General features: G+C 34.4%; 1 protein-coding gene and 1 long non-coding RNA gene across 4 annotated transcripts; both read right to left on the bottom strand.

Moving 5' to 3' along the window:
- Positions 1-1,712: 1,712 nt before the first annotated feature.
- On the bottom strand, positions 1,713-3,846 carry LOC130625296 (uncharacterized). The gene is made up of 2 exons (XR_008981696.1): positions 3,735-3,846; positions 1,713-2,795 (listed from the first exon to the last, which is right to left on the bottom strand). It is a non-coding gene; the product is annotated as an uncharacterized LOC130625296 (long non-coding RNA).
- Positions 3,847-5,590: 1,744 nt separating this feature from the next.
- On the bottom strand, positions 5,591-15,132 carry LOC130625292 (ras-related protein Rap-1b). 3 transcript variants are annotated; one of them, XM_057440347.1, is made up of 6 exons: positions 14,923-15,132; positions 12,639-12,707; positions 12,023-12,079; positions 11,804-11,944; positions 11,519-11,616; positions 5,591-6,482 (listed from the first exon to the last, which is right to left on the bottom strand). In XM_057440347.1, the coding sequence occupies exons 1-6, from the start codon at positions 14,977-14,979 to the stop codon at positions 6,341-6,343; spliced, it is 564 nt and encodes a 187-aa protein (XP_057296330.1). In that variant the 5' UTR covers positions 14,980-15,132; the 3' UTR covers positions 5,591-6,340. The 3 variants fall into 3 exon arrangements, with proteins under 3 accessions (XP_057296330.1, XP_057296329.1, XP_057296331.1); XM_057440346.1 differs by lacking the exon at positions 5,591-6,482 and adding an exon at positions 8,640-9,141 and having other exon boundaries at positions 14,923-15,128; XM_057440348.1 differs by lacking the exon at positions 5,591-6,482 and adding an exon at positions 10,145-10,495 and having other exon boundaries at positions 14,923-15,129.
- Positions 15,133-23,932: the final 8,800 nt, after the last annotated feature.

Here is a 23,932-nt window from a genome sequence, read left to right as displayed (position 1 = left end):
CGTACTGTTTTCGCTTAGACGGGGTAACAGATTGTTATCGTGTACTTGACTTGTTAAAATAAAATAAAATGAGATATAAAATGTATTACTTACTAAGGCTCATTATTACTTTTTCTCAATGGGTCCTTGTGCTATAACTGCTGTCCCTCTTGTCCTGTACACTAATTCTGTTTAGCCCCATACCATAATATCACCAGATATATTTCCGGCTCCTGTCAGTTCATGGAGATTTGTTTTAACGTATGCTGATAGAATTCTGAGGCAGAAGTAATGCCCAGTGATAACCGTTTATATCTAAGTCCAGCTTGTGTTTAAAATGTAGTAAATGGTCTTAAGTGTTCACTTCTTCGACCCTAAAGCTCTTTGATCTGTCAAAGAGCTCTGTGGACCTCGTTCCCGGTGCTTTTTGTCTCTCATCGGCGCTGTGCTTATTGTCGCCGTCTGATATTCAAAAAGAGACAACTTGTCCTGGGATCGAGGTTGCTCTGTGGACGATAATGGAGTGTTCATCCAATTCCATGCTGATGATACTAAGTCTTCTTTTGAAAACGTTGCAGCTCCATGCATTTCTTGCTTTAACATGTAAGAATTTCATTGGTTAAACATTTAGAACGAGAACAATGAATTGCACTTTTTTTACAAGAACACTTAACCTGAAAAAAGCCTTCAAATTTTCTTAACCTTTTTAATGTGAAGTCTCAAAATGTCCTTAACTTGAAAAACGTGTATTAATAAACTGATACTGATCAGTTTTGATGTGGTACTGTAAAATACAAAGCCCGAGGTCAAAAAAACAAACCGAGCTTGCGAGGTCTGTGCCCTTGACTAAGGGCTTTGTATCTTATCTAGAACTATATATTCGTTTGTGAACAGAAAAAAACAAAGTTATATTTAAGTTGCTATTCTTAAGCCACCATGTGTGTTGTTATATGTAAAATATAATAACCGATACGTTATTTAGACTATTTTTTTGTACAGACCCTTAATCCAAACCACGCCACTCTTGAAATAGCGCCTGAATAAAAAAGGGCCTAAGCACAAGTTACGTCCGAGTCTAACAATACACGAGCTTATTACAATGTAGAAACCAGGTGTACCTGCCAATGACAACAACAAAGCAACAAGATGTCTAACACTACATGTCGTTATGACAATATAGAAACCAGGTGTTCGAATTGCATTATGGTATACTATAGCAGCTGTCGGCCAAGTCAGATTTTCAATTTAATTTTTTCAATTCAATTTATTTTTTTTAAATAAAAAACTTAAAAGTAAATGAAAACAAGTTTAAATTAAAATTAAATTAAAAATAAAAAAAATAAAAAATAAAGTTGATTTTTTAAGCAAAGTGAAATAAATTAAAATAGAAAAAGCAAATTAAAAATAAATTAAATTAGGCACTTTCGGGAGTTTTAAAGCTTTGGGTAGGAGTCTATAATGTTCTTGTTTTCAGAATGGCTGGGCCATTTGAAATTCAACGAGGGGTCAAACTTCCTTCTACGATAAATAGTTCAAAAGTTATGGCTATTTTAGTATGCGTAATTGGTAGCAAAAATTAGAAAAAATAAGTGCATTCCAAGTAGAACATTTTTGGCACCAAAACGACTGTTTTTAAACTCATTTTGAGACCTTTGCTACATGTACAATAACTTTGGTATAACTAAACATTATAGAATGAAAATTTTAGGGTTGGTAAAATTTATGCTAAGAAAGACATTTGCAATTTTTTTTTTCATATCTGACGTCATTATGCCGCCATTTTCACTTTTTCCATATATGGTAAAATATACATAACATTGGTAAAATAACGGCAAAAACTAACATGAAAATGAAAAAGAAATCCTATCACGTAACTAGAAATAAGTAACTATAAACGTCACTAGAACTTAAAAGAAGAAAACCTATAAAATTATCACGTGATATGATGTGTATTTTACAGGTCAGGCTGTTAACAGGGAAAGACGGGGGTAAAACTAAAAAGAAACCAGTAATAAATAAGCCATTGGCGAAGTTGCATTAAATTAATAAAAAAAAAGAACTGTGATAAAACAGTATATAATTCAAATTACAAAAAATATCATGTGATAATATGTGTATTTTACAGACCAGACAGTTAAATAGAGAAAGACGGGGGTAAAACTAAAAAGAAACCAGTTATAAATAAGTCATTGGCGAAGTTGCATTAAATTGCTGTGATAAAACAGTAATTAAAACTACAAAAAATATCACGTGATAAGGTGTGTATTTTACAGACCAGACAGTTAAATAGAGAAAGACGGGGGTAAAACTAAAAAGAAACCAGTTTTAAATAAGCCATTGTTGGCGAAGTTGCATTAAATTAAAAAAAAAACAGAACCATGGTAAAACAGTAATTAAAACTACAAAAAATATCATGTGATAAATATGTGTAATTTACAGACCAGACTGTTAAATTTAAAAAAGGCGGGGGTAAGAACTAAAAAGGAAACCAGGTATATAAGCCATCTGCGAAGTTTGTATAGGTTAATTAACAGAATTGTGATAAAAACAGTAAATTAAACTATATAATATTATTGATGTTTTGCAGACCAGGCTGTTAAATACTGTAGAGGAGAGATGGGCAAAAATCCAGAAAGAAACAAATATCAAAATCATAAAATTAAGCTAAATAAAAACTTTAATATAAAGTCATTGACATAATATAAGCATTTTATAGTCATGCCAGAAATACCATTTTTTTTACAAAGTATATAAACACGTTTAACTGTACAACCACTGCATTCAGATGTTTGGCCAAGATATCTTGAAGTCAAATTCTAGTTAGTAATAAAAAAAAGCATATAGGATAGGCAGAGCGGCATATTTCAAAGAACAAAATCTCAGAACAAAATCTCATACAGTCTACAAATGCCAATACAAAACTTGTATATACTAAAATTAAATGGACTAAAATAGACTGACTTTTTCCCATTAAAATATTATATATCAACAAAACTAATGTATACCATGTGAACATAAACTATTATTATATACCGAATTAACGACATAACATAATTTCAAACAACTCTCTTAATTTCTCATTATTTCTCTTTTTCCTCAATGTTTTAACATTAATGGCTAATCTTTTAATTTTTGTCAATAAACTACAGGAATCGCACTCTACTTGAACATTAAACTCTGTCTGAAAATCTTGAGAAAGCTGTAAATGATTGAACCCTGATCCCACATTCTTCATTTTTAATAAAAAATTTTAATCTATACAAAACACTAAACAAGCTGTGAAAACTAGCTAGACATACCTTAGCATCCATACTAGAGGTAATTATAGTGATAAAATAACAAACACAAAGCTTAACTAGCTAGCTAGAATATAACCCCAAATACCACCTAGCTATATAGTCGCTTAAATCTTTGTTTTACTATCTATCACTATCTAGCTAAACTATAAATATATGCAACTATAAACATTGAACATCTCTTATTGTGAACAGTCTCTTATTAATATACAAAAGTGAACTAGTAGCTATAACCCCATAAACTTATTTTTGAGATTTAGTCCGCCATGTTTGTAGCTGTTGTTAGCTCTGTCTGCCAGGGGGGATCCAAAAGTGTCAACAAAAAAATGTGAAATCCGACAGCTTTTCCTTTTTCTAACTAACTATTAATTTGATAAGGACAATTCTACATACTTTAAACTTTACTACTTGATATGATAGAAGTTTAAATAACACATACAATACAAAAATAATCGCAACCTTAAAATTCAAAATCCTGTAACTCTTCAACGTTAACAGCTACAAACTTCTATCATCAATCAAAACAAACCTCGGCCTATTCTGTGCAAAGAGGTGCCTATCGAAAAATGCCTAATAAGGAAAAACATAGTCGGAAAATAGCTTTGGATGGGCACATACGTATAAAATCTCGGGAAAATCTGTCTACGGTATGCGAGTTCGCTACGGCAAAAAAAATTCTACGGCTTTTGATCACGTGACTAAACAGCCTAATTAAATTAAAAGTAAAAGTAAAATAAAAGTTAATAAAAAACAAAAAATCGAAATTAAATAAATTTATAAATCAATTAAAAATGCAATTAAACAGAGTTTTTTCGTGTGGCAGCTCTCGGCCACCATACTTCAGTTTAAAAATAATGAGTTTTCCTATACCTTCGGAAAACTTCTTTTTTTATTTTAGAGTCTGATCTAGTTCTGTGGTATGTTGCTAACCATTTAATTTTTGGGATCTAAAGAAACTAAACACAACTTAGTAGACAGCCACTTCTGTCCTTGTTGATAACATATACTCTAACTTGTTGTTGCAGAAGGTAAATGTTACTTATAATTGCCTATGAAGATCCAAAGATGCTTCTGCCCCATATGACATTAAAACTGTTTTTAACTTTTTTAACGAAACATTGAGTATACCATGTCTTTGTCAATGGTAGTAACACTGGATCCACTATCAACGATAAATTTCACTTCTTGGGGAGGCTCATTATGAGGCAGGGCTGATTATAGAGGCGAGCTGACCCGGTGCTGGCTTGTTTAAAGGGAAATCTATTTTTAAACACAACCCAACTATTGTAGAAATTTCTTCTTAAAGACAATCGATTATATGAGGCGGGTTGAAAACGGGTTGGCTCAGCCAGCTCGTTTTTTCAACCCGGGCAAGGTTGCGTAAGTGAGCTGACTCGCCCCATGTAATAGTTTGTCCCGGGTCAGAAGCGAGTTGGCGCATGCGGGGTACACGATATCATGAACTCTAATGGTAGCTAGAATTTGTTTTGTTCGAGAGAGTCTAAATTTTTTTTTTCATAATTCTTCTATTGAAACAGCAACGAACATCATATCAACCCACCATTTATCAGTACGACGTTTTCTAAACCAAGGTTTTCTCTTTTTTCTAATTTTTATCTGTTGTGGTTTTGAAAGTAACTGTTTCCTGATAGCGTTTTCTTTAGAAATCATAGAAGTAATTATATTCCGAAGCATCTTTCTTCTGTGAATACAAAGCAATAAAACGTTTGCAGTATTATTGTTATTTTACTTTTCCATTTTTATTTCCATCTAAATTTTTCTTGTTTTTTCTTGCATTATCCGCGTTGATTTGATGCTAGGTACAGATTTACTGTTGACTCGATTTTAATAGTATCTGCTCATTCATTTGCTTCGCGCTAAAGAATTGTTTTTGGGGGGTTGTTGTAAACAACGCTTACCCCTCTTCTTGTGTATAACTTGTAATTTAGTTCTTCGTAACTTCGTCCCCACCGGTTTCTTATTTTTTTTTAGCAAGGATGAAGTTGATACCCCTCTTTGATATATTAAAAGGGAAAAAAAGCTATGGAAACGAGGCTGGTTCAAACTAAACAGGCTCCCTTTTGATATAAACGGAATGTTAGCTAATTTTTATACACCAATGGAAAAGGTTTACAAGAAAATGCAGACAGTAAAAATGTCTGTTTTGTGTCAAGAAATTATAAATATAAAATATTTAGTTTTATATTCGAACTGTGTTGTGGAAGTTAGCGTTAGTGGATAACAATGATTCGAGTTTCCAGTTAACGACGAATAGAAGAGGTTTAAGAGTCGGAAGTCAATAATAATTCGAGATAACATATTGTAAAGTAATTTTTCGTGAATATAATCGGAATTTCTGTTCTCACCAACTAAATTTTATGACGGTACAAAAACGTATAATATTTACGCGTCATCTTAATGCGATGATAAAAAAATATATACCACGTTTTTACATCTCATTTTGTAGTGAACTACACGCTTTTCTTATACGCAACACGAAATTTCGCCGAGATTCAATGTTACTTAAAGTCTGTATTTTACAGTTTCAGTTACCTAGTTGCTTGCTGACTATCTAATAAAGACTTTATTCACCAATCTAATTGCTCAATTAGACTGGTGCCCTTTTGACATCAAATTTTAATCATGTTGTCGCTATAAGAAAATTGTTTGACTTTTAGCACCAGGAAAGCCTCGGAAACTTTTGCTATTTTTTAAATTCCTGTTGTATCGCTTAATTATTTATTTCAGGCTAGCTGTGATTTAGTCCTGTTGTAAAGATTTAGCCTCGTGTTGCTTATAAAATGTTGCTCAAGCGTGTAATGCGACTTAACAAAGTGTGATATTCATGGCGAAAAAAAAGGAAGACCATTTACTTATTTTATTTTTTAAATCAAAAAATAAAAAAATAAATAAAAAAAAAAAAAATGCGATGCTCCACTAGTGCGACAACGGACAAGTCATGTATTGCAGATGACGCAATAGATATGGCGACAGAATGTGCGATATGGCATTTTGTAGTAAAAAACACGACATCAAAAATATGTGCGAGGTACTTTGAAAATAAGTTATAATATAGCGCATTTTTTTGGATCCTTTCCTCCTTTCTTTCTTGATGGGTCGGGCTGTCTCTGATTTACTTGTCTCACCAAGTCATGAAATATTTCACTAACATTGATCTTCTGTTTAGCAGACGTCTCCAGAAACGTACTAAAAAACGAACGTACAAAATTAAGCTACAAACTTTATAACACAATCACTAAAAAGCGTCAAACTAGTCGCCCGGGCACTCATACTGCATCGCGAAGTATAAGTGTTTGGCTTAGGCGGCAAAATTTTGTTACTTAAATGTAGGGAAGCTTTTCAATTTAATAGGGTGTGACCACAAAGATCTGCTCTGCGGTTGTCAAGGCACAAATATTAAAAAATGGCGGCCTTTTAGCAATGGACGAATGGTTTATAAACAAAACATATTTATCAAAAAATAATGCAGAATGAGATCATAAGCTATTCAAAACACGAAAATATATGGCGCTTGTACTGTCATAAAACTAGCCGATAAGGCCTGTAGTATAATCCACTTAGGCAAAAGAACAATATGGAAAACATCCATCATTTGAATTTTGATGACGCTAGCAATGGCCCAACAATAAACAATACGATTTTACTTTGCATGATGCGTTTCTAATATGATGCAAAAATATTTGATGTACCTGATAAAAACACACAAGGGCGCAGACCTAATACAGGAAGCCTATGACAGCATGCAAATTAAATGTCATCACGTTAATAACATTATTTAACGCCAAAACCAACACGTTACAAGAAATTAAACGGGGGAGAAATGAACAAGAAAAGCCAAATGCTGGTAACCACCGCCAATATCAAGATACTGGCATTCCTCGCGCCGTCCCCATCACAAAAAGGTCCTGGGGATGAGGTTGATTTTACCCTATACGACCTTGCTTTTTTTCCTGCATGTACACAAATCGCAAACTTTTATAAACATTGGCAAGCCATACAATTACTCTATTGAAGTAGGCCTGGATTGTTTCTCATGATGTCCACACATTTTAGCAATTACTTATAAAAAAAGCGTTCCTTCTAATTACAAGCTCGTGAGCTTGTTACAAGCTCGTGAGCTTGTTACAAGCTCGTGAGCTTGTATTAAAACGCAAATGTGTCCCACAAGAATGGAAATTTTTGCCTCTCTGACCACCGAAATGGGAGTAGTCGTGTGTTCGAATCTCATCTTGGTAATTATTTTTACTTTTTTTTTTTTTGCTGTTATATAAGATAAGTGTTCAAAATCATTCTTTAACTAAATGGTAAAGTAAAAGTGTCTCCATCAAAGTTTACAAAGGTGAATGTAAGCAGACTTAAGGTCTCCCAAATGCCTGGAAAGTATAGTCTGCAAAATTTCCACAACATTACGTAAGAGAGAAACGAAGACAACCATCAACTTTCTGCATTCCTCTTCTGGGCTTCAAATTCGAGGAGTTTTCCGTTCAAAAAGATATCACAAATCAATTTTGAAAAATAACTGCATAGTGCGTAACAACTATTATAGCCTATCTGAATAGCATATGTCGTTTCTAACTTCGTAACAGAAATCACAATCTGATTGACAGCTTTTTGTAAACTTTATTCGCGAGGTTGTTTACGTATATCATACGTCTTGTTGTTTTTTTGAATAAGATGACTTGTATATAGCATGCCTTATCAGTAGAATTTGGTCGGATAATTGGAACTTGGTCCTGGTAATTGTGTGCTAATGAAAAAAGCCTTCCTGATGAAGAACACATTTCCCATAAGAAATAATGTTGCTGAAGATTACTGAGTTCAGAAAATTTTGCATAGTTTTGCAAAGTAATGTCACCATAGAATGGCCTGTTTCAGTTTCATTCAATTTTGGGCGACTCGCGAAATTTAACGCTCGTTAAATTTTTAAAGAGCATATCGATTCGCGAAAATTTATATTTACAAAATTCAAAAATTTCGCGAATTGTTTATATTCGCCAGACATATTTTTTACGAAATTTTCGGCACTTTAGAATAAAAGTAATAGTATAGACAAGGACAGAAATGTCTAACCTTTCATTGTGGAAGAAATACCTAACTTCGACCCAAGGACTTTAGTTATAAATAAGAACATAAAACAGAATATTATAAAAGAAGAATTAATGGGGTTACGTGCTTTTAATCTCGTCCCCAAGGCTCTACTCGACAGAATATCATAAAGATAGAAGAGCTCTTGGGACGAGTTTGACGTGCTTTAAATTTCGTGTGGTAACATTGGCATGAAGAAATTGCAAATTAAAATCATACCTGGCTCATTAAAACAAGGAAGGAAATTTGGAACAAAGATGTAGCAAATTTAATATATTGAAAAAATAAATACAAAGGTCCGCCATTGAGAACAATAACCAACTTTGACACTTAGCTAGCTTGAAAACGAAACCTTTAGTCAGAAAAGAGTTGTAAAAATGAAAATAAAATTAATAGTCAAAAACGCATCCTAAAATGCGAGATTTACGACTCTTACAAAAATATTTTTCATTTCGTTTACGTCATTTCTACTTTTTTTAACCTTAAAATATAAATGGGTAAAACTTGACAAACTATTCAAATTGTCATTTTTAAAATGTTAGATGCAGACGATCGTATAAACTGCATATATGACGACACGAGGCAGCCAAAATGAAAAGTGGCCTGAAACAAACTGAATCACAACAAAACACAACCGCCTTTCTTTTTGCCAGGATTTTTTCTTTCACTGTCTGGCTGGCGTCGATTAACTTGTCGTACCAAATCGTGAAAAATTTCGTTGACGTTAATTTTCATCTTGGCCGAGGTCTCCAGGAACGTGCTAAAAAGAAAAGGTGCAGTGTGCAATAGTGTACGTCAGTGCGGTGTAACAACGTCACTAAATTTTACGTAACGCGGGCGTGTCATATACTTCTTAATAGCATCAGTGCATTAAGTTGTTTTTTTGGGTTGGGCGGTTATCTTCAGTGAATAAATATTTTCGAATTTTGTGAGTTTTTCTCAATTTAACGAAAATTAGTTTCAAAAAAATATGGAAACGGGGGTTGTGCTTGGTCTATATACTGCAGTGTATAGATTTCAATGTGATGGTATATGTGTTATGCTTATTAAGTCAACTCGTGCAGAACAATAACGCAAAAAAAGGGGTGCTAAAGCGTGTTCTTTTCAGGCCAGACCTCACTACTCTTAAGTAACGAATAATCATCCCTCAAATTGATAAAAAATTTCTTTAAATTCCCAACAAATAACAAAAAAGGGTAAAATTTCGGGTTTTTCGGGTTCAAATGTTTTCTTTATGTAAACCGTTATCGTAATTTTGTGCTTAATTTTGCGCCATAACGTAATTATTTGCGCAAATATGGGAAACTTAATACGCGTGAAAATTAATGTGAATAAATTCTGCTTCTTTGTATAAATAAACCTGAACATTAGCTTGTCAAGCGCAGGCTTCATTTAATCAATATATCTTTTATATGCACAGCTGTTCGGTTAGGCTTTTAATCAAATTTTAGACTGAAATAAAGTTGGTAACAATAAAGACCTTTTTTGAAAACGTGATAATAAATTAATACGTTGAAAGAAAAAATAAAATGTTGGTTGTGTGAACTTTGTGTAAATTTTAGTGGAAGTCAATAATATGAGTACAAATTTTAAAGTTAGGAGGTTTTGGGAAAGGTGTTGATTAACCGCTTTATAATCAATCAAGCAAAAACAAACATATTGCAGATTAAAGCTTCTAAGAAAAAAATGACAAAAGTTAAGTTTTAAAATTATGATGGAGATGTATTATTAGAACAAAGGAGAAGCAGTAAGAACACATAATAGATTGTTTACTGGTTAAACCACATTTAAAACCACACAATCATTCCACATGTGTCAAAAATGAATACATATATTATATCATATAATTATATATAGAGACAGAAGTTCGTAAAAATATCGGTGTGCTCGTCTCTTTGCTCCATTTAACGACAGCAGTTTAAACAAGGATAGTGTGTTGTTAGACTTCCATTAAAATGACGTGTAGAGGAAAAATCATTTACAATAAAGTGCATCCGCTTTTCTTTTTACTTTTATTAGTAGGAGGTGGTACTACTTGGTTTATTTGTCGCACGAGATCGTGAAAAATTTCGTTTACGTTAATTTTCATTTTAGCTGACGTTTCCATGAATGTGCTAAAAGTAAATAAATGAGAATGGATTCAGTGAATAATGTTTACGTATGGATAATGGCATGAGTATGTGTGTATTTAATAAACGCAGTTAGGTGTGTTGCTTGGGCAACAACTTGAATTTACATTTTATCACAGGAAATTAGCGAATCTAAATAACGCGAATGACACAAAAGTGATATTTCATCATACCGCTGTCACGAATCCAATATAAATCAGTTTAGAATTTGAAAATTACCAAAAATATTTACAACAAAGTTAGCAGTCACATTAATTAAAAAGCAACACCATTAACAAGGATATGAGGAAATTGGTGCTTTAATGCGTGCATAAAAATAACATTGAACAGAGAAGTGTAGTAATCCTCGTTAAATTTTTATGATTTTATTTTATTACGATCCGTTAATTTCCTGTTAATAACAATTAATGTAGATCAAAACGTGAATTTATTTTTAGAATAAGTAGTAGGTAGGTTAGTTAGAATGATTAGTGGGTTAGTGACAAAAGATCATCTCTCCATTTGAAAAAAATCTGGCGCTCTTGTTGGCAGTATATACACAGCGTAACAGGGTTCCCATTTATTTTACAACTACATATTTTTAAGGATATTTAGTAGGTTTTTTTAGCTATTTTTTTAAGGAGATTTTTCCAATTAGTGGGGTCAACACATACAAAGAGGAGAATTTGAATTATTTAATGTATAATTTGGAATCACAAGAATCAGGAGAGTCAAAGAAATTGAACAAGAAAAACAAAATGAATTAATCAAACTTTATTTTTGCATTAGCTGATGCCTGCAGGATATAAATATTTTTGACTTGTATTCCAGAAAAGAAAATCCATTATAAAAATTAAGTTCGACATATGGATGTTACCTAAAAATTTAGATTTTTTTAGAAGTTTTTACAAAAAAAAATCAGGAGATTTTAGAATTTTTAGGAATTATTTAGGATATTTAGGAGGCGTGGGAACCCTGAACAATTTATCATAAAGCTTAACTATTTTAACACTGCAAAACAGCACTTACCAGTTTTCAAACTGCTTGGCGAGATTTTGTCCCTGATCTTTTCCTACAACTCGTTCGTCTTCTAAATCGCATTTATTTCCAACTAAAACCATAGGTACCTGCAAATAACAAATCAGAATACAGTTGACTCTTTTTAATTTGAATGTCATGGAGAAAGATTAAAATTCGAATTAGTGAGAGATTCGAACCTTAGAAAGTTGTAAAACACTTCGATGAAACTGCCCTATCGCTAGTTAACTCTTTACCCAGGAGATTTGCATTAAATGAATTAAAAAACAAACTCACGTCGTTTGTGTCTTTCACTTTTAGTATCTGATCACGTAAATCCATTAAGTCGTTAAACGTACTTTGTGCAGTTATAGAGTACACCAACACAAAGCCTTGGCCGTTTTTCATATATAAATCTCTCATAGCTGTAAATTGTTCCTAAGAAAAAAGATTGAAAAACAATGCAGATAAACTTTGAAAGTAAAGCAACTTATACAGATGGATAACTCTACTTACAGTACCAGCAGTGTCAAGGATTTCCAACATGGCTTGCTGCCCATCCACTTCAACTTGCTAGAAACAACAACAAAAGTAGCAGACATCAAAATAAACCCTGCACATATTTTTATTCAGAAACAGGAAAGACTTTCAACACCCACATTAGGTGTAGGTAGTAATGCTAAGAATGCAAGATGTGGCTTTTTTATGTGGAAACTGCGGCTTGCAATCAAAATCAACTTTTATTAATTACACATACTTCACATTTACAGAAAACATTGTGTCTACAACAAAAACAATTATTGAGTTTAACCACAATGTCGTAAAAACAATGTCCTTCTTAAAAGTTTAACAAATCATTACTGAAGGTTGCTTACCCTAAATATACAGAGGGAGGGGGGATATTCTTTTACCTGAAGATAAATTCTTCGCCCTTTTTTATGCAAATTATGTAAAAACCGAAAAATATGTTAAATAACTTTTATTTGGCTACGAAAAACTATAAACAGAATGTTAAAATTCCTTCTAGAACTTAAGTAATTGAATCTAAAACAGATAGTGATCCCCCAGCTAAGTATATTTAGAGTTAAGTTTTACCTAACATTGAAATGAAACAAAAAGAGATATTTCTAACCTTTCTATATGAATCTTCTATAGTTGGATCATATTTTTCAACAAATATACCTTGGACAAATTGGACAGTCTAAATTAAAGTTTTAAATAACTCATCAAACATAATAGAAAGGAATACAAAAAAACAAAACAAAAAGGGGTGCATACATGACCTACTCTTTATTTTTATACATTTTCTATATTTCACAGTAGCCTTAAAGAGTTTGAACTGGTAGATGAATATATTAGCAGCAAAATTAAATATTGGAAATCTGTGAGAGAGTGGGACAAATCCAATAAATAAAAAAATAAAAAAGTTGTTGGAAAAAGGAAGGTGAAAAAAGAAAGGTTGAATTTAAAAAATGATCCATTGTAATTAGTATGTAAAAGTTAAATTTTAATACACTTTGGGGATGTAAAATATTAGCCATCGTACATGCTACTGTTTCCTCAAATTTACAAGATGGAGTTTTCAAGACAAAGTTCGCTTCTGTAGTTTTATTTCACTGACAAATACAACTCAGTGTAAAAATATTATGTCTAAGATAGACAAGCCTCTTGATATACTTCAGAATACTGGCATCAGACAAATTACAGCAAGTCATAGTTCCCAGCAAAATCTTAGAAAAAAATTCTGATTTTACTGATAAATTCCAGCAAGTTTCCTCAAAATTATCAATACCATTTAAGGCTTATCTGTAAGGGGAGAGCAATAGTTTGTGCAACCAAAGACACACCCAATTCTGAGAAATGAGGAAATATCTGAGCTATTGATTGCTCTGCCAGATCGACAAAAAAATGGCTAATGGTGAAATATATATATTTTGGACCTTGGTACTTTAAAATAATTGTTTTTTTTTAAATTAACACAAAACATATTTTATTTTCAAAATTGTACCAACAACAATAATGCAGTTATGCAGACTTGTTTATTTACCTTCATCCAGTCCCCATCATGCACATTTAAAATGAACACCTGATAAATACAAACTAATAAACACACAAATAAGGTCTTTAAACAAACAGAAGGGAGTACCAATTAACCCTTTTTAATGTCAACACAGGCAACAAGATGCTAGAGCTTACTGAAGAGATGTCTTGATAGAGCTTAGGTATAGTTATGGAAATTTAGAGATGAAAGGTTAATGGATAACTCTTAACACAACAAGGTTTTGGGTGGAGATTTGTATATTCTGAAAAACCCTAAAACTTGCGTATAAACGCCAACGAAAGACCCAAATCAACATATGTGTTGCATCTGGAATAGTTCAAGTGGTACCAAGCAGTATCAAACAGCACAGGTGTTTCTGGGTAATGACAAAAACCCTGAAAATGCCTAAACTCGTCCCTACACATGGTGTCAGAATATTATCACCGTTTTAATCCAATTTGGCAAACAAGCCAAGGATCAACTTTATGCAACATACCTAACGCATCAACATAATAAAAAGTCAACAATCTTTGTGTTCTTATTTTTTCAGAAGATTAACTAAGATTCCTGGTTATATGCTCCATTTCAGAGCTTTAAGCTCTATTAGAGCCCTAGGTACTGTTGACAAAAGTGTTCAAAATGCAAAAAAAATAAGCCAGACTTCAAGTATGTTCAGAGTTTTTGACATAGTGGGATAAACTAAAACAACAACAAATATTATAAGCTTGTTGTCATTACCAACTGTCTCCATAACTAACCACAGATATTATTTATAATTTTGTTTCAGTTTTGTTACAGTTTCTGTTATAATGTATATATGTAATACCTTAAGTGGATAAATTTTGGCAAGTATTAAATTTGGCAAGTATTAAATTTGGCAAAGTCAGTTTTTCACTGAAATTCATTAAATTAAATTCCCGCCAAAATTTATCCACTTAAGGTATGTTAAATAATCTTTTCGTCACACCATAGCAGATAAGCCTAAACGCCTATCGCCTAAGATGGTCAAAGTCTGTTAGTACCACGAACAAACTTTGTTCAAAACTCCTTGGCCTAGAGTTTTTAAAAAACCTCATTTGATACAATTTGCTTGATAAATATATAGTTAATAAGGTCACACAACTCATTATAACACTTCAAAAGTAGTCTTTTTTTGAGTCAAGAAATTGATAAACGCGCTGTTTTAAATTTCGGAATTGGGGCGAGTTAGGGAATAATAAGTGAGTCTGCACCCTCTTTTTGTGGACTGCACCTATCTAAGAAGCAGTATGAAAGCAACTGTCGGGGTAACTCCACCGAAATCAGCAGGGCTAACCACAACATAAAAATCACTGCTACTTGAACTTTATCAGCCAGCAGAGGGACTTTTACTTACCAGTGCACTTTTTCCAACACCACCAGATCCCAAAACAACAAGTTTGTACTCCCTCATTGTTCAAATTCTAATTTCTAATAGTATCTAAGGACAAGAAAAGGAATGTTTTTGCTAGCCTGAAGAACTTAATTATAATCAAATAAAAGTGTTGCACCCAGAAAATTGCACGGTTTGCTCTTTCATTCGGTATGGAGCCGCCTTGTTTATTTCAAAAATTTATAGTGCGGTCGTAGTAATCTATTTAAGCAGAGGATAGGGCCGTATATAATCCACAGGGTGCACGGAGTTACGTTGGAGTTGCACGGAATTCCATGAGCTGTGTACACGGCTCGAACTCTTACCACTGTTCGATTTCGGTCGCCTGCCCAGTCACTCAAAACAGAGTCCTCCAGACAACAAGTTTTTTAAAATAGCTTTCCGTATCCTAAATTGTGATAACCAGGCAAGACCCTTTACTTCTTTGTGATCGCTTCAACTTCAAATTGGCTTTACACAAAAGGCCCACAGTCCACTAAAATGAGTTGGCGTTAGCTATAAGACAAATCATCATAGGCTCTAGAATATGTATCCCCGTTTCCTTGTCCTCCTTCAGCATTAAACAAAAAAAAAACTTGGATATTATGCTTGTTTCATGCTTTGCTTTATTTGGTGTTTGACCTTATTCTCCCTCCACCCTTGCATGGTTGGTATGTCATGTGGTACAACTTTTGGGAAATCACAGACCTTTTCGGTCAAGCTCTCACAGGAAAAGCTTTGATAAAACAAGAGCTACAAGTATCTGAATTAAAATAAAGCTAAATTAGCTAAAACTTACCTAAAACTACACAATATCGCAGGTTTGAAGTTAGAAAACAAAGATTCTATAAAAAATTCAACCTGTAGCTATATCTATAGCTACCTGACTGCGTGGAATGGTGTATTTTCCCTCAAATCATATAGATACCCTGAAAAATACGGACCTGTAATCAGTTTAAAGACAAGTGGCAGAGAAGAATGATCAGTTGTATCATTTTTATATTTCCAAGAGCAAAAAAAAATGCTGATTTACTTAAAGCTTTACAGTTATGTCTAGTTTTTATTATAAACTAATTTTTCACAGGTACAACAGGAACACTTAGGTTTAGCATAGTACTCTGTTTTATTTGGAAAGAAACATTCAAATTATTTTACTCTGTGTCATTCATAAGAGAGGCAATTTGCCAGAAATGCTAGGAGTGTTTATTAGCAGCAGGACATTAAAGCTAGGGCCACACAAAGAACTTTTTTCATGATCTTGCAATACAGAACGATGCATTGTGCGCTCATGTAGAAGTCCCATTGTGCCCAATAACTAATAATATGTTGCCACACATCAAAAAAGTTTATCGGAACAAAAAAAAATGTTACTGCAACATGGGACAAAATAGATTCATTCTATTCTGTTGCAGGGACGAATTTTGAGCTGACAACAATATTTAAAAAATTGTGTTGCCACCCTTTGCAGGTTGCTGCAACACTGCAACAAAGCACTATATTTTCTATTAACAAATTAAAATCACCCATATCATCATCATCATCATTCTGGGCTTAACGTCCGTTTTCCATGCTAGCATGGGTTGGACGGGGTTTATTAATGACCCTCTTCCAATCTGATCTAGACTGTGTTAGATCTAAACTCAACTTCCTCTGTATCAAGTCTGTCCTTATAACCTCCTGCCAAGTCTTTCTAGGCCTGCCTCTGGGCTTTGCCCCTGGAACTATCAAGTCTCTACACTTTCTTACCCAATTATCCTCCTCCATTCTTTCCAAGTGCCCCAGCCAATTCAATCTTCTTATCTGGATAACATCTTTAATTCTATGGAGACTTAGCCTGCTTCTTAGCTCATCTGAACTCTTTCTGTCTCTCAGACTGGCGTTACACATCCACCTAACCATTCTCATATCATTCCTTTCTAAACGGTCAAGATCTTCCTGCTTCACTGCCCATGTCTCACTAGCGTACAACATAACACTTCTTACACAGGCCTCATACAACCTACCTTTTACCTCAATTGACAGGACTCTGCCAGTCAACAAAGGAAGTAACTCTCTGAACTTTTTCGAAGCAGAACCTATCCTGCAAGTAACACTTCTTCCAACACCCCCTTCACTGCCCAACATATCACCTAAGTAACAGAAGTTCTCAACTATCTCTAACGAACATTTAAAAATGTTTACAATAAGCATGAGATTCTTGATTTCTTCATGTAAAAAGGCTGAACAAAATTTAAGTGATTACCCTCAATCGTTCAATCGTTTTATTTGGAATATTTTTTCGCCATTTCCAGATTTATCTTTTTTATTGATAAAGTCATTAGGTGATTACATCTTTCGTGGTTTCGTTTGTAAAATTTTTTAAGGTTTTTTCTTGTGACTACACACACAACATTTTTTGGCATATGGAATGCAGTCTTTTTCAGGAATATTTGAGTAGGTGTGCGATGATTCGCACATGTAAATCAAGTAACGTGTGCGATGTAAAGCGCACGTGCAAAGAATGTTACGCATACGACACAAGCTCCGAGGTTATTTTTTGTTGCGCATTCATTTTGCGGTAGAAAAGTAGGGACATTTTAAATCGTGAACCCCAAACACAATGATTGAGTGTCTACTGGTATAGCGACTCTCTCAATCTTTACTTCCTTTTCTACATGTCCGAAATAGTATGCATGACTATACTGTCATTTTTATATTTATTGTTCACTTTTCAGGTCATCACAACCAAATAGGCAAAAATATGCTTTGTTTTCAAGTTAAAAAAAATCTTTATCTGCGTGGCTTAAAACTTCAAAAAAATTTACACCGCACATGGGTTTCGTTTTTACAGGCATAAAGAAAATATCCATTAAATTCGGACCTGAAGAAATTATCTACAATTAAATCCATGATAAAATGTCTATTCTGCCTGTAAGTGCAGTTTTGCAGACTTGCTTCATCCGTGCTCTGTCGGCGTTTACCTCCGCATTAGTTAAGAACCGCATGGCTGGATTTCTTGTGTAAGACCTGGTTACCAATGATGAAGGGAGCAGGCAAAAGAGATTTATGTCTGCGTAGTTCTTTTAACTAGTAAGTCAGGAGTTGGCTATGAATAGGCTATGAATAGGCTTGCTCGTGGATTAAAAGGACCAGGACTATTCAATAATTTCTGAGATCTAAAAGTGTCCGACCATGATGGAAATCTATTGGACGTTTTGTCTGAGCAGTGTCCAAAAATTCTTTTGAGGGCTGCCATCGCACGCTACAAAATAAAGGTTGATTTTGTAAGCTCAATATTTATTTTTCAGGCGTGTGATTAATCACACGCCTGAAACGATTTAGGCGTGTGCTAAGGCGTGCGCGTGCGATCGCACGCCTCTCCTGAAAAAGACCGGGAATGAAAAAAGTCCCATTGCATGTGCATCAAAAAAGTTCCTCATGTTGTCCTAGCTAAAGCCTTGCCTCAAATTTACTGGACATAATTTTATCTAGCTATAATGAAAGCTATATTGCGGATGGTAAGAAACAACCTTTGTTGCAAATTTGGCTGCTTAGAGTCCTCATTATTTGCTTGGTATATAAATATATAGATAGTAAAGTCACATAACTCTGTTTACTTCCTTATCTTACTAAGATCTTACTAAGAATCTTACCTAGATCTTACAATATTCTTGATAAGATCTTCCAATATCCTGGCAAGAACTTGCAAGATCTTCCAAGATTCTTACAAAGAATTGTGGTAAGATCTTACAACATCTTTGCAAAAAAGTGTAAGATTTTACAAAACTCTTACTAATAATTGTGTTAAGATCTTACAACATTGTTGATATATTATAAGTTCTTTCATTATTCTTTGTATGATCATACTTGTTAAATGATTCTTACCTTGATGAGGTAACTTGAAGGCTTCACCAGTCTCTAATACTATTGTATTGGTTACTGAAAGATAACAACAGAATTAACACAAATCGCAATATCAACATTGCCACCAGTAACACAATTTTAAAGCCAACACAAGTAGAATATCAAATTGCATGCTGCAACTGTTTGTCATAGTCAACATGACAAACAAATTAAAATCATCAAAAAAAAAACACAACGGTAATCACTACAATCAATTATTGTAGAGATATTTTGGATGTCTCCAAAACCTCAAGCAACTTGTTTGGAGACGCTCCATGTTTTGTCAAGCAGTCGGCTAATTGGTGTTTTCCTTCAACCCACTTGACAGTAATCTCATCTTGTTCCACCATCTGCCTCAATCTGGCTATATCAACTCGCAATCTCAAATCCTTTGTGACATTTGTCGTTTTCAAGGTTTCAAATAATGACTTGTTGTCGATAATACAAGTGATCTTTGGAACCTTCGTCAACTTGCAGATTTGCTGTATGACATTGGCCAAATAAAAACTAGCATCAGCTCCTTCACTCAGAGCAAGTGTTTCCGAAGCAATTGGGCTTTTGGTTACCCTTTGTAGTTTTTTTGATTGCCAGCAGATTGGTATAACTTCGCTCAGGTGTTTCACAAATATGATGAATGCACCTTGTGATGATCCACACTTCAAACTGGCATGAGTTGCATCTGTGTAGCAAATAATTTCACAATTTTTCATATTTGCAATTTTGGCAATGGTTATTGCAACATGCTTGCTCTTAATTTTTCGAATAATCTTGTTGGCATCTTTCAAATTTTGAACTGTAGGTTCCTTGCCATAATTAGACGTTTGGCAACTATCATAAGCCACATCAGGGCGGGTTTGTCCGGCCACCCAAGCAATTTGCCCACTCAACGATCTCAGCATGGTCTTTTCCTTGCTAGTCAATTTTCGTTCATTGTTAACATCATTTTCAATATTAACAGTTATCAAAGACTCTATATAGCTCACTTGATTAATCTTAATTTTGCTTTTAAATTGATCCACATCTAATCCTAGATACTTGAAGGTTGAGCTTGATTGCGTACTGATTTTGAACGTTTCTAAAAGTTTAGCAATAACTTCTTTGTGGAAAGCTGGACTACCACCATACACAAAGTCATCAACATGGCAAACAAGAATTCCAGTGATTTGCTTGACTCTATACCAGCAAAACACAGCAGGGTCGTAGGTACACATTTCACCACCAAGTTTCAACATTTCACTTCTCACTCGTTTGTACCATGCTCTAGATGCATCGTTTAACCCATACAAACATCTCTTTAGTTTCCACACTGTTCCCAATGACAATGTGTCTTTTGGTGGTTGTAGAAACAGTTCTCTTTCAATAGCATCTCCCTGAAGAAAAGCTGCAGTGATATCAAGTGAATTGATCTGCCAATCATTGCTAACTATGATAGCCATAGCAAGTCGAAGACTTTGTTTGCCACAAGTTGGAGAATCTGTTCTCAACGATTGTGAATTTTCTTCAAAGCCTCTAGCCACCAATCTAGCTTTCACAACCCTTTTTTCACCTTTGAACTTCTCAGTTATGACCCATTTGCTTGATACAGTTGTTTGACCAGTGTCTGGAACTTCTTCGAAGACATCATTTTCTTTTAAATTCTGCAATTCTCTCTCCTTCGCATCAACTACTTTCTGTGAAAACATATCGACATCACACATATAGACAGGGAATTCCGGATTTTCCAGCTTGACCCATTTGGACACATCATTCCAATTGATGCTTTTTGGCTTTCTATCACCATCATTAGACACATTAACCCAATTTTTATAAGTGCCACTTCTTTTGGGTTGTGCTGAGAGAACTCTTGCACGATACCATCTTCCATTTAGATTGTATTTGATGTATGATTTTGCTTTTGGTTTCGATTCAACTTTCTTGGATTCTGTAGATGGTCTTCTGAAAATGTCACTTGTACAACCACTACTTTCGTCTTCTTCAGTTTCATTATTTTTATGAGTATCCCTGTTTTCCTCAACTTCATTTTCACTTGTGCCAGAATCTTCTTGGTCATTTTCGTCTACATTTCTAGCTTGTTCTTGATGATATTGCTCTACATCTTCAGAATCATCATAAACATCTATCACATTCTTATCAGCTGTGTCATCATCATCATCATCATCATTATCATAATCATCACCACCATCATCATCATCATCATCATCATTATCACAATCATTGACGCTATCGTTCATATCACACAACTTATTCAAATGGCTTTCCTTCCTCTTGACATGATCTGACTTGAATTCACTAACTTTACAATTTTGGCTATGTTTCATCAACTGACAGGGATGCACTCGGTAAAAGTTACCACCATGTCTGACAAGCACCATTTGACCATCTTGTCCCAAAACCACACCTGGACCTTTCCAACCCTTGGTGTTTTTGCGCTTGTAGAAGACTTTTTCTCCATTCAAATACGTCTCATCAGAATATGTTCTAACATTATGTCTCAGCGCTCTTTTAATTCTCTCACTGGATTCTGCTTTAATGAAATTCTCCCTTGCCTTATGCAGAGCAGATAGATTTTTTCTCACTATTTCACTTGACGTAGTTGGCTCCAATGCTGGTAAATGATCTGTCAGAATAGTGGGTGTGTTCACATTATGGCCAAATACCAATTGGTTTGGGCTGTAGCCACCATGATTCTGTAAAGAATTCTTTGCGCTGAGGGCCCATGCTAGTGCTACGTCTGGTTCACACTTCGTATCTTCAATTGTCTTGAACATGGTCTCTGCCAGAATTTTATTATGTCTTTCCACAATACCATTGCTGAAAGGAGATTCGCCTGCTGTTGTTTTTGTCTCAATATTGAGCTTTTCATTCATTTCTTGTAAAACCTCATTCGAGAATTCACCACCATTGTCAGTCAAGATTGTACTTGGTGATCCGAAGTATGCAATCCAAAATCTAAACACTCTACTGACAATGACATCTTTATGTTTCGATTTGATAAGACATCCAGCAGAGTAACGAGTTGCAGCATCAATGATATGTAAGATGTGTTGTTTATTATGTTCATAAACCTTTAAATCCATACATATTACTTGATTAAAAGTGTTTGCCAGAGGTATACCCACAACTGGTCTACTGTATGGCCTTTTATATTTGTGACATATTTCACAATCATTGCAACATTCTTCGATGCATGACAAAAATTCCTTGTCATACAAATTACTATCCTTTACAAGTTTGAGTAGCTTATCTTTGCCAGCATGAGCGAATTGGCGGTGCAGTTTCATAGCTTTCTTCATTTTCTCTGTCTTACTAATATTTTTCAAATTTTCTCCATGTAGAATGATTTTTGTTCCTTTTTGAGCATCAAGATCACAATGTGTTAGTGGAAGACAATAGTGTCCTGTTGTGGTACATATTAAGTTAATTCTTTCCTTCCCAATAAGGGCCAAGTCACTGGTAAAATCTAACTTCATACTGAGAGACTTCATGGTACTACGACTAATCAGTAGTGGTATTTCAATCTCTACTATGTCAACAGACAATTTATACTTGTTGCCACCTAGAATAACTGGTATTATTAGATTTCTTGTAGCTTTCACTTCCTTTCCATCACCAAATCTATATATAGAATCAGTACTATTTGAAACTACAGCATTTTTATCTGATTCAGAGAGAGTCCCAAGATATTCATCCATCCATTTCTCCCCAGCCACTGTCTTTGTACAGCCAGAATCCAAGACACCTCTACCAAAGGATTCTCCAACAAGACAATATTGCCTTTGGTCTGCGGAGGCTGCAAAAAGGGTGATATGGATCTCATTTACATCTTGTTTCTTTTCTGTAGGTCTATTGTTCCGTGATCTGAAACCTCTTTGCTCTTGATTTCTATGAGGACATTTATTAGCAAAATGTCTTGTTGAATCACATTCATGGCACCTCATGAGTTTCCCATCCTTATCAACAGGATTCATTCTTGAACGTGTATTCCTTGACAAGCTGTCCTTGGTATCAGCATGAAGATTTCCATATAAGCATTCTTGTTTCACAGGACGAGCTCCCAAATGTGCAGCGTCTTCTGCTGTGTTCAGTTCTCCAAATATCTTCATGATTGTGTCCTTCATATTCTTATACTTGAGTTCTGCACAAGTTGTACGAGCCAGTTTTTCATTTTCTTCAGACATATTCGCAGCTGTGAGAAGAAAATATGCCCTGACAGCTTCAGGCAATGCCATATCATATTTGGATATCTTATTGTAAAGCTTCTCAAACTGCACAATAAAATCAGGAAATTTGTCTCCACTATTCCTCTTATAGTCATAAAACTCTTTAAAAGCAATAAATGCTCTTGTGCTTTCATCTTTCAAATATATTGAATCTAGCTTAGATATAATCTTGTCCAAACCATCATCTGATCCCACTTCTGCAGGTGTCAGGTCGCGTACTGCCTCCCGTGCCCGACCAGTCAGTGACAGGTATACAACTGGACCTTGCTTTTTCTTTGGTAGTTCTGTAAACATCTGCCAGATCTCCAAATCGTTCTTCCAACTGCTATAGTCATCATCCTCTTTAAACGCTGGTGGAGCCTTCAATGTTGTTGTTGCCATTGTTCACAAACCACTTCACCAATTGGTTTGCACACACACGTGTCAACAAATAGCCAACAAAAGGGAAAGTTATCTCTTTTACCTCAAGGAACACATCCGGGTGTGTGCCCTCAATTGCTTTCTTTCAACTCAAATGTCACTCGCACAATGATCATAAATACCAGGCCAGTTGATCTGTACCTTTTAACTCTGCTACCATTGTTAAATGATTCTTACCTTGATGAGGTAACTTGAAGGCTTCACCAGTCTCTAATACTATTGTATTGGTTACTGAAAGATAACAACAGAATTAACACAAATCGCAATATCAACAATACTGTACAAAATCTTACAGTTGCAGAGATTTTACGAATATCTTAGGGTTTTAATTAGAAATTACAGAATCCTAAAAATTAATTTTTAACAAAAGCATTGGACATTCTACCACTATTGAAAGGTTCTATTCCAGATAAAATTTTCTGCCATCTTGGTCTTTTTGTCACAGCAATTCAAATTTTGAATGAAGATACTGT

Source organism: Hydractinia symbiolongicarpus, chromosome 14 (assembly GCF_029227915.1).
Source record: "Hydractinia symbiolongicarpus strain clone_291-10 chromosome 14, HSymV2.1, whole genome shotgun sequence".
Classification (NCBI taxonomy): domain Eukaryota; kingdom Metazoa; phylum Cnidaria; class Hydrozoa; order Anthoathecata; family Hydractiniidae; genus Hydractinia; species Hydractinia symbiolongicarpus.
The sequence above is the reverse complement of the archived record's forward strand: the minus strand, read 5'-3'. Positions and strand labels throughout refer to the sequence as shown.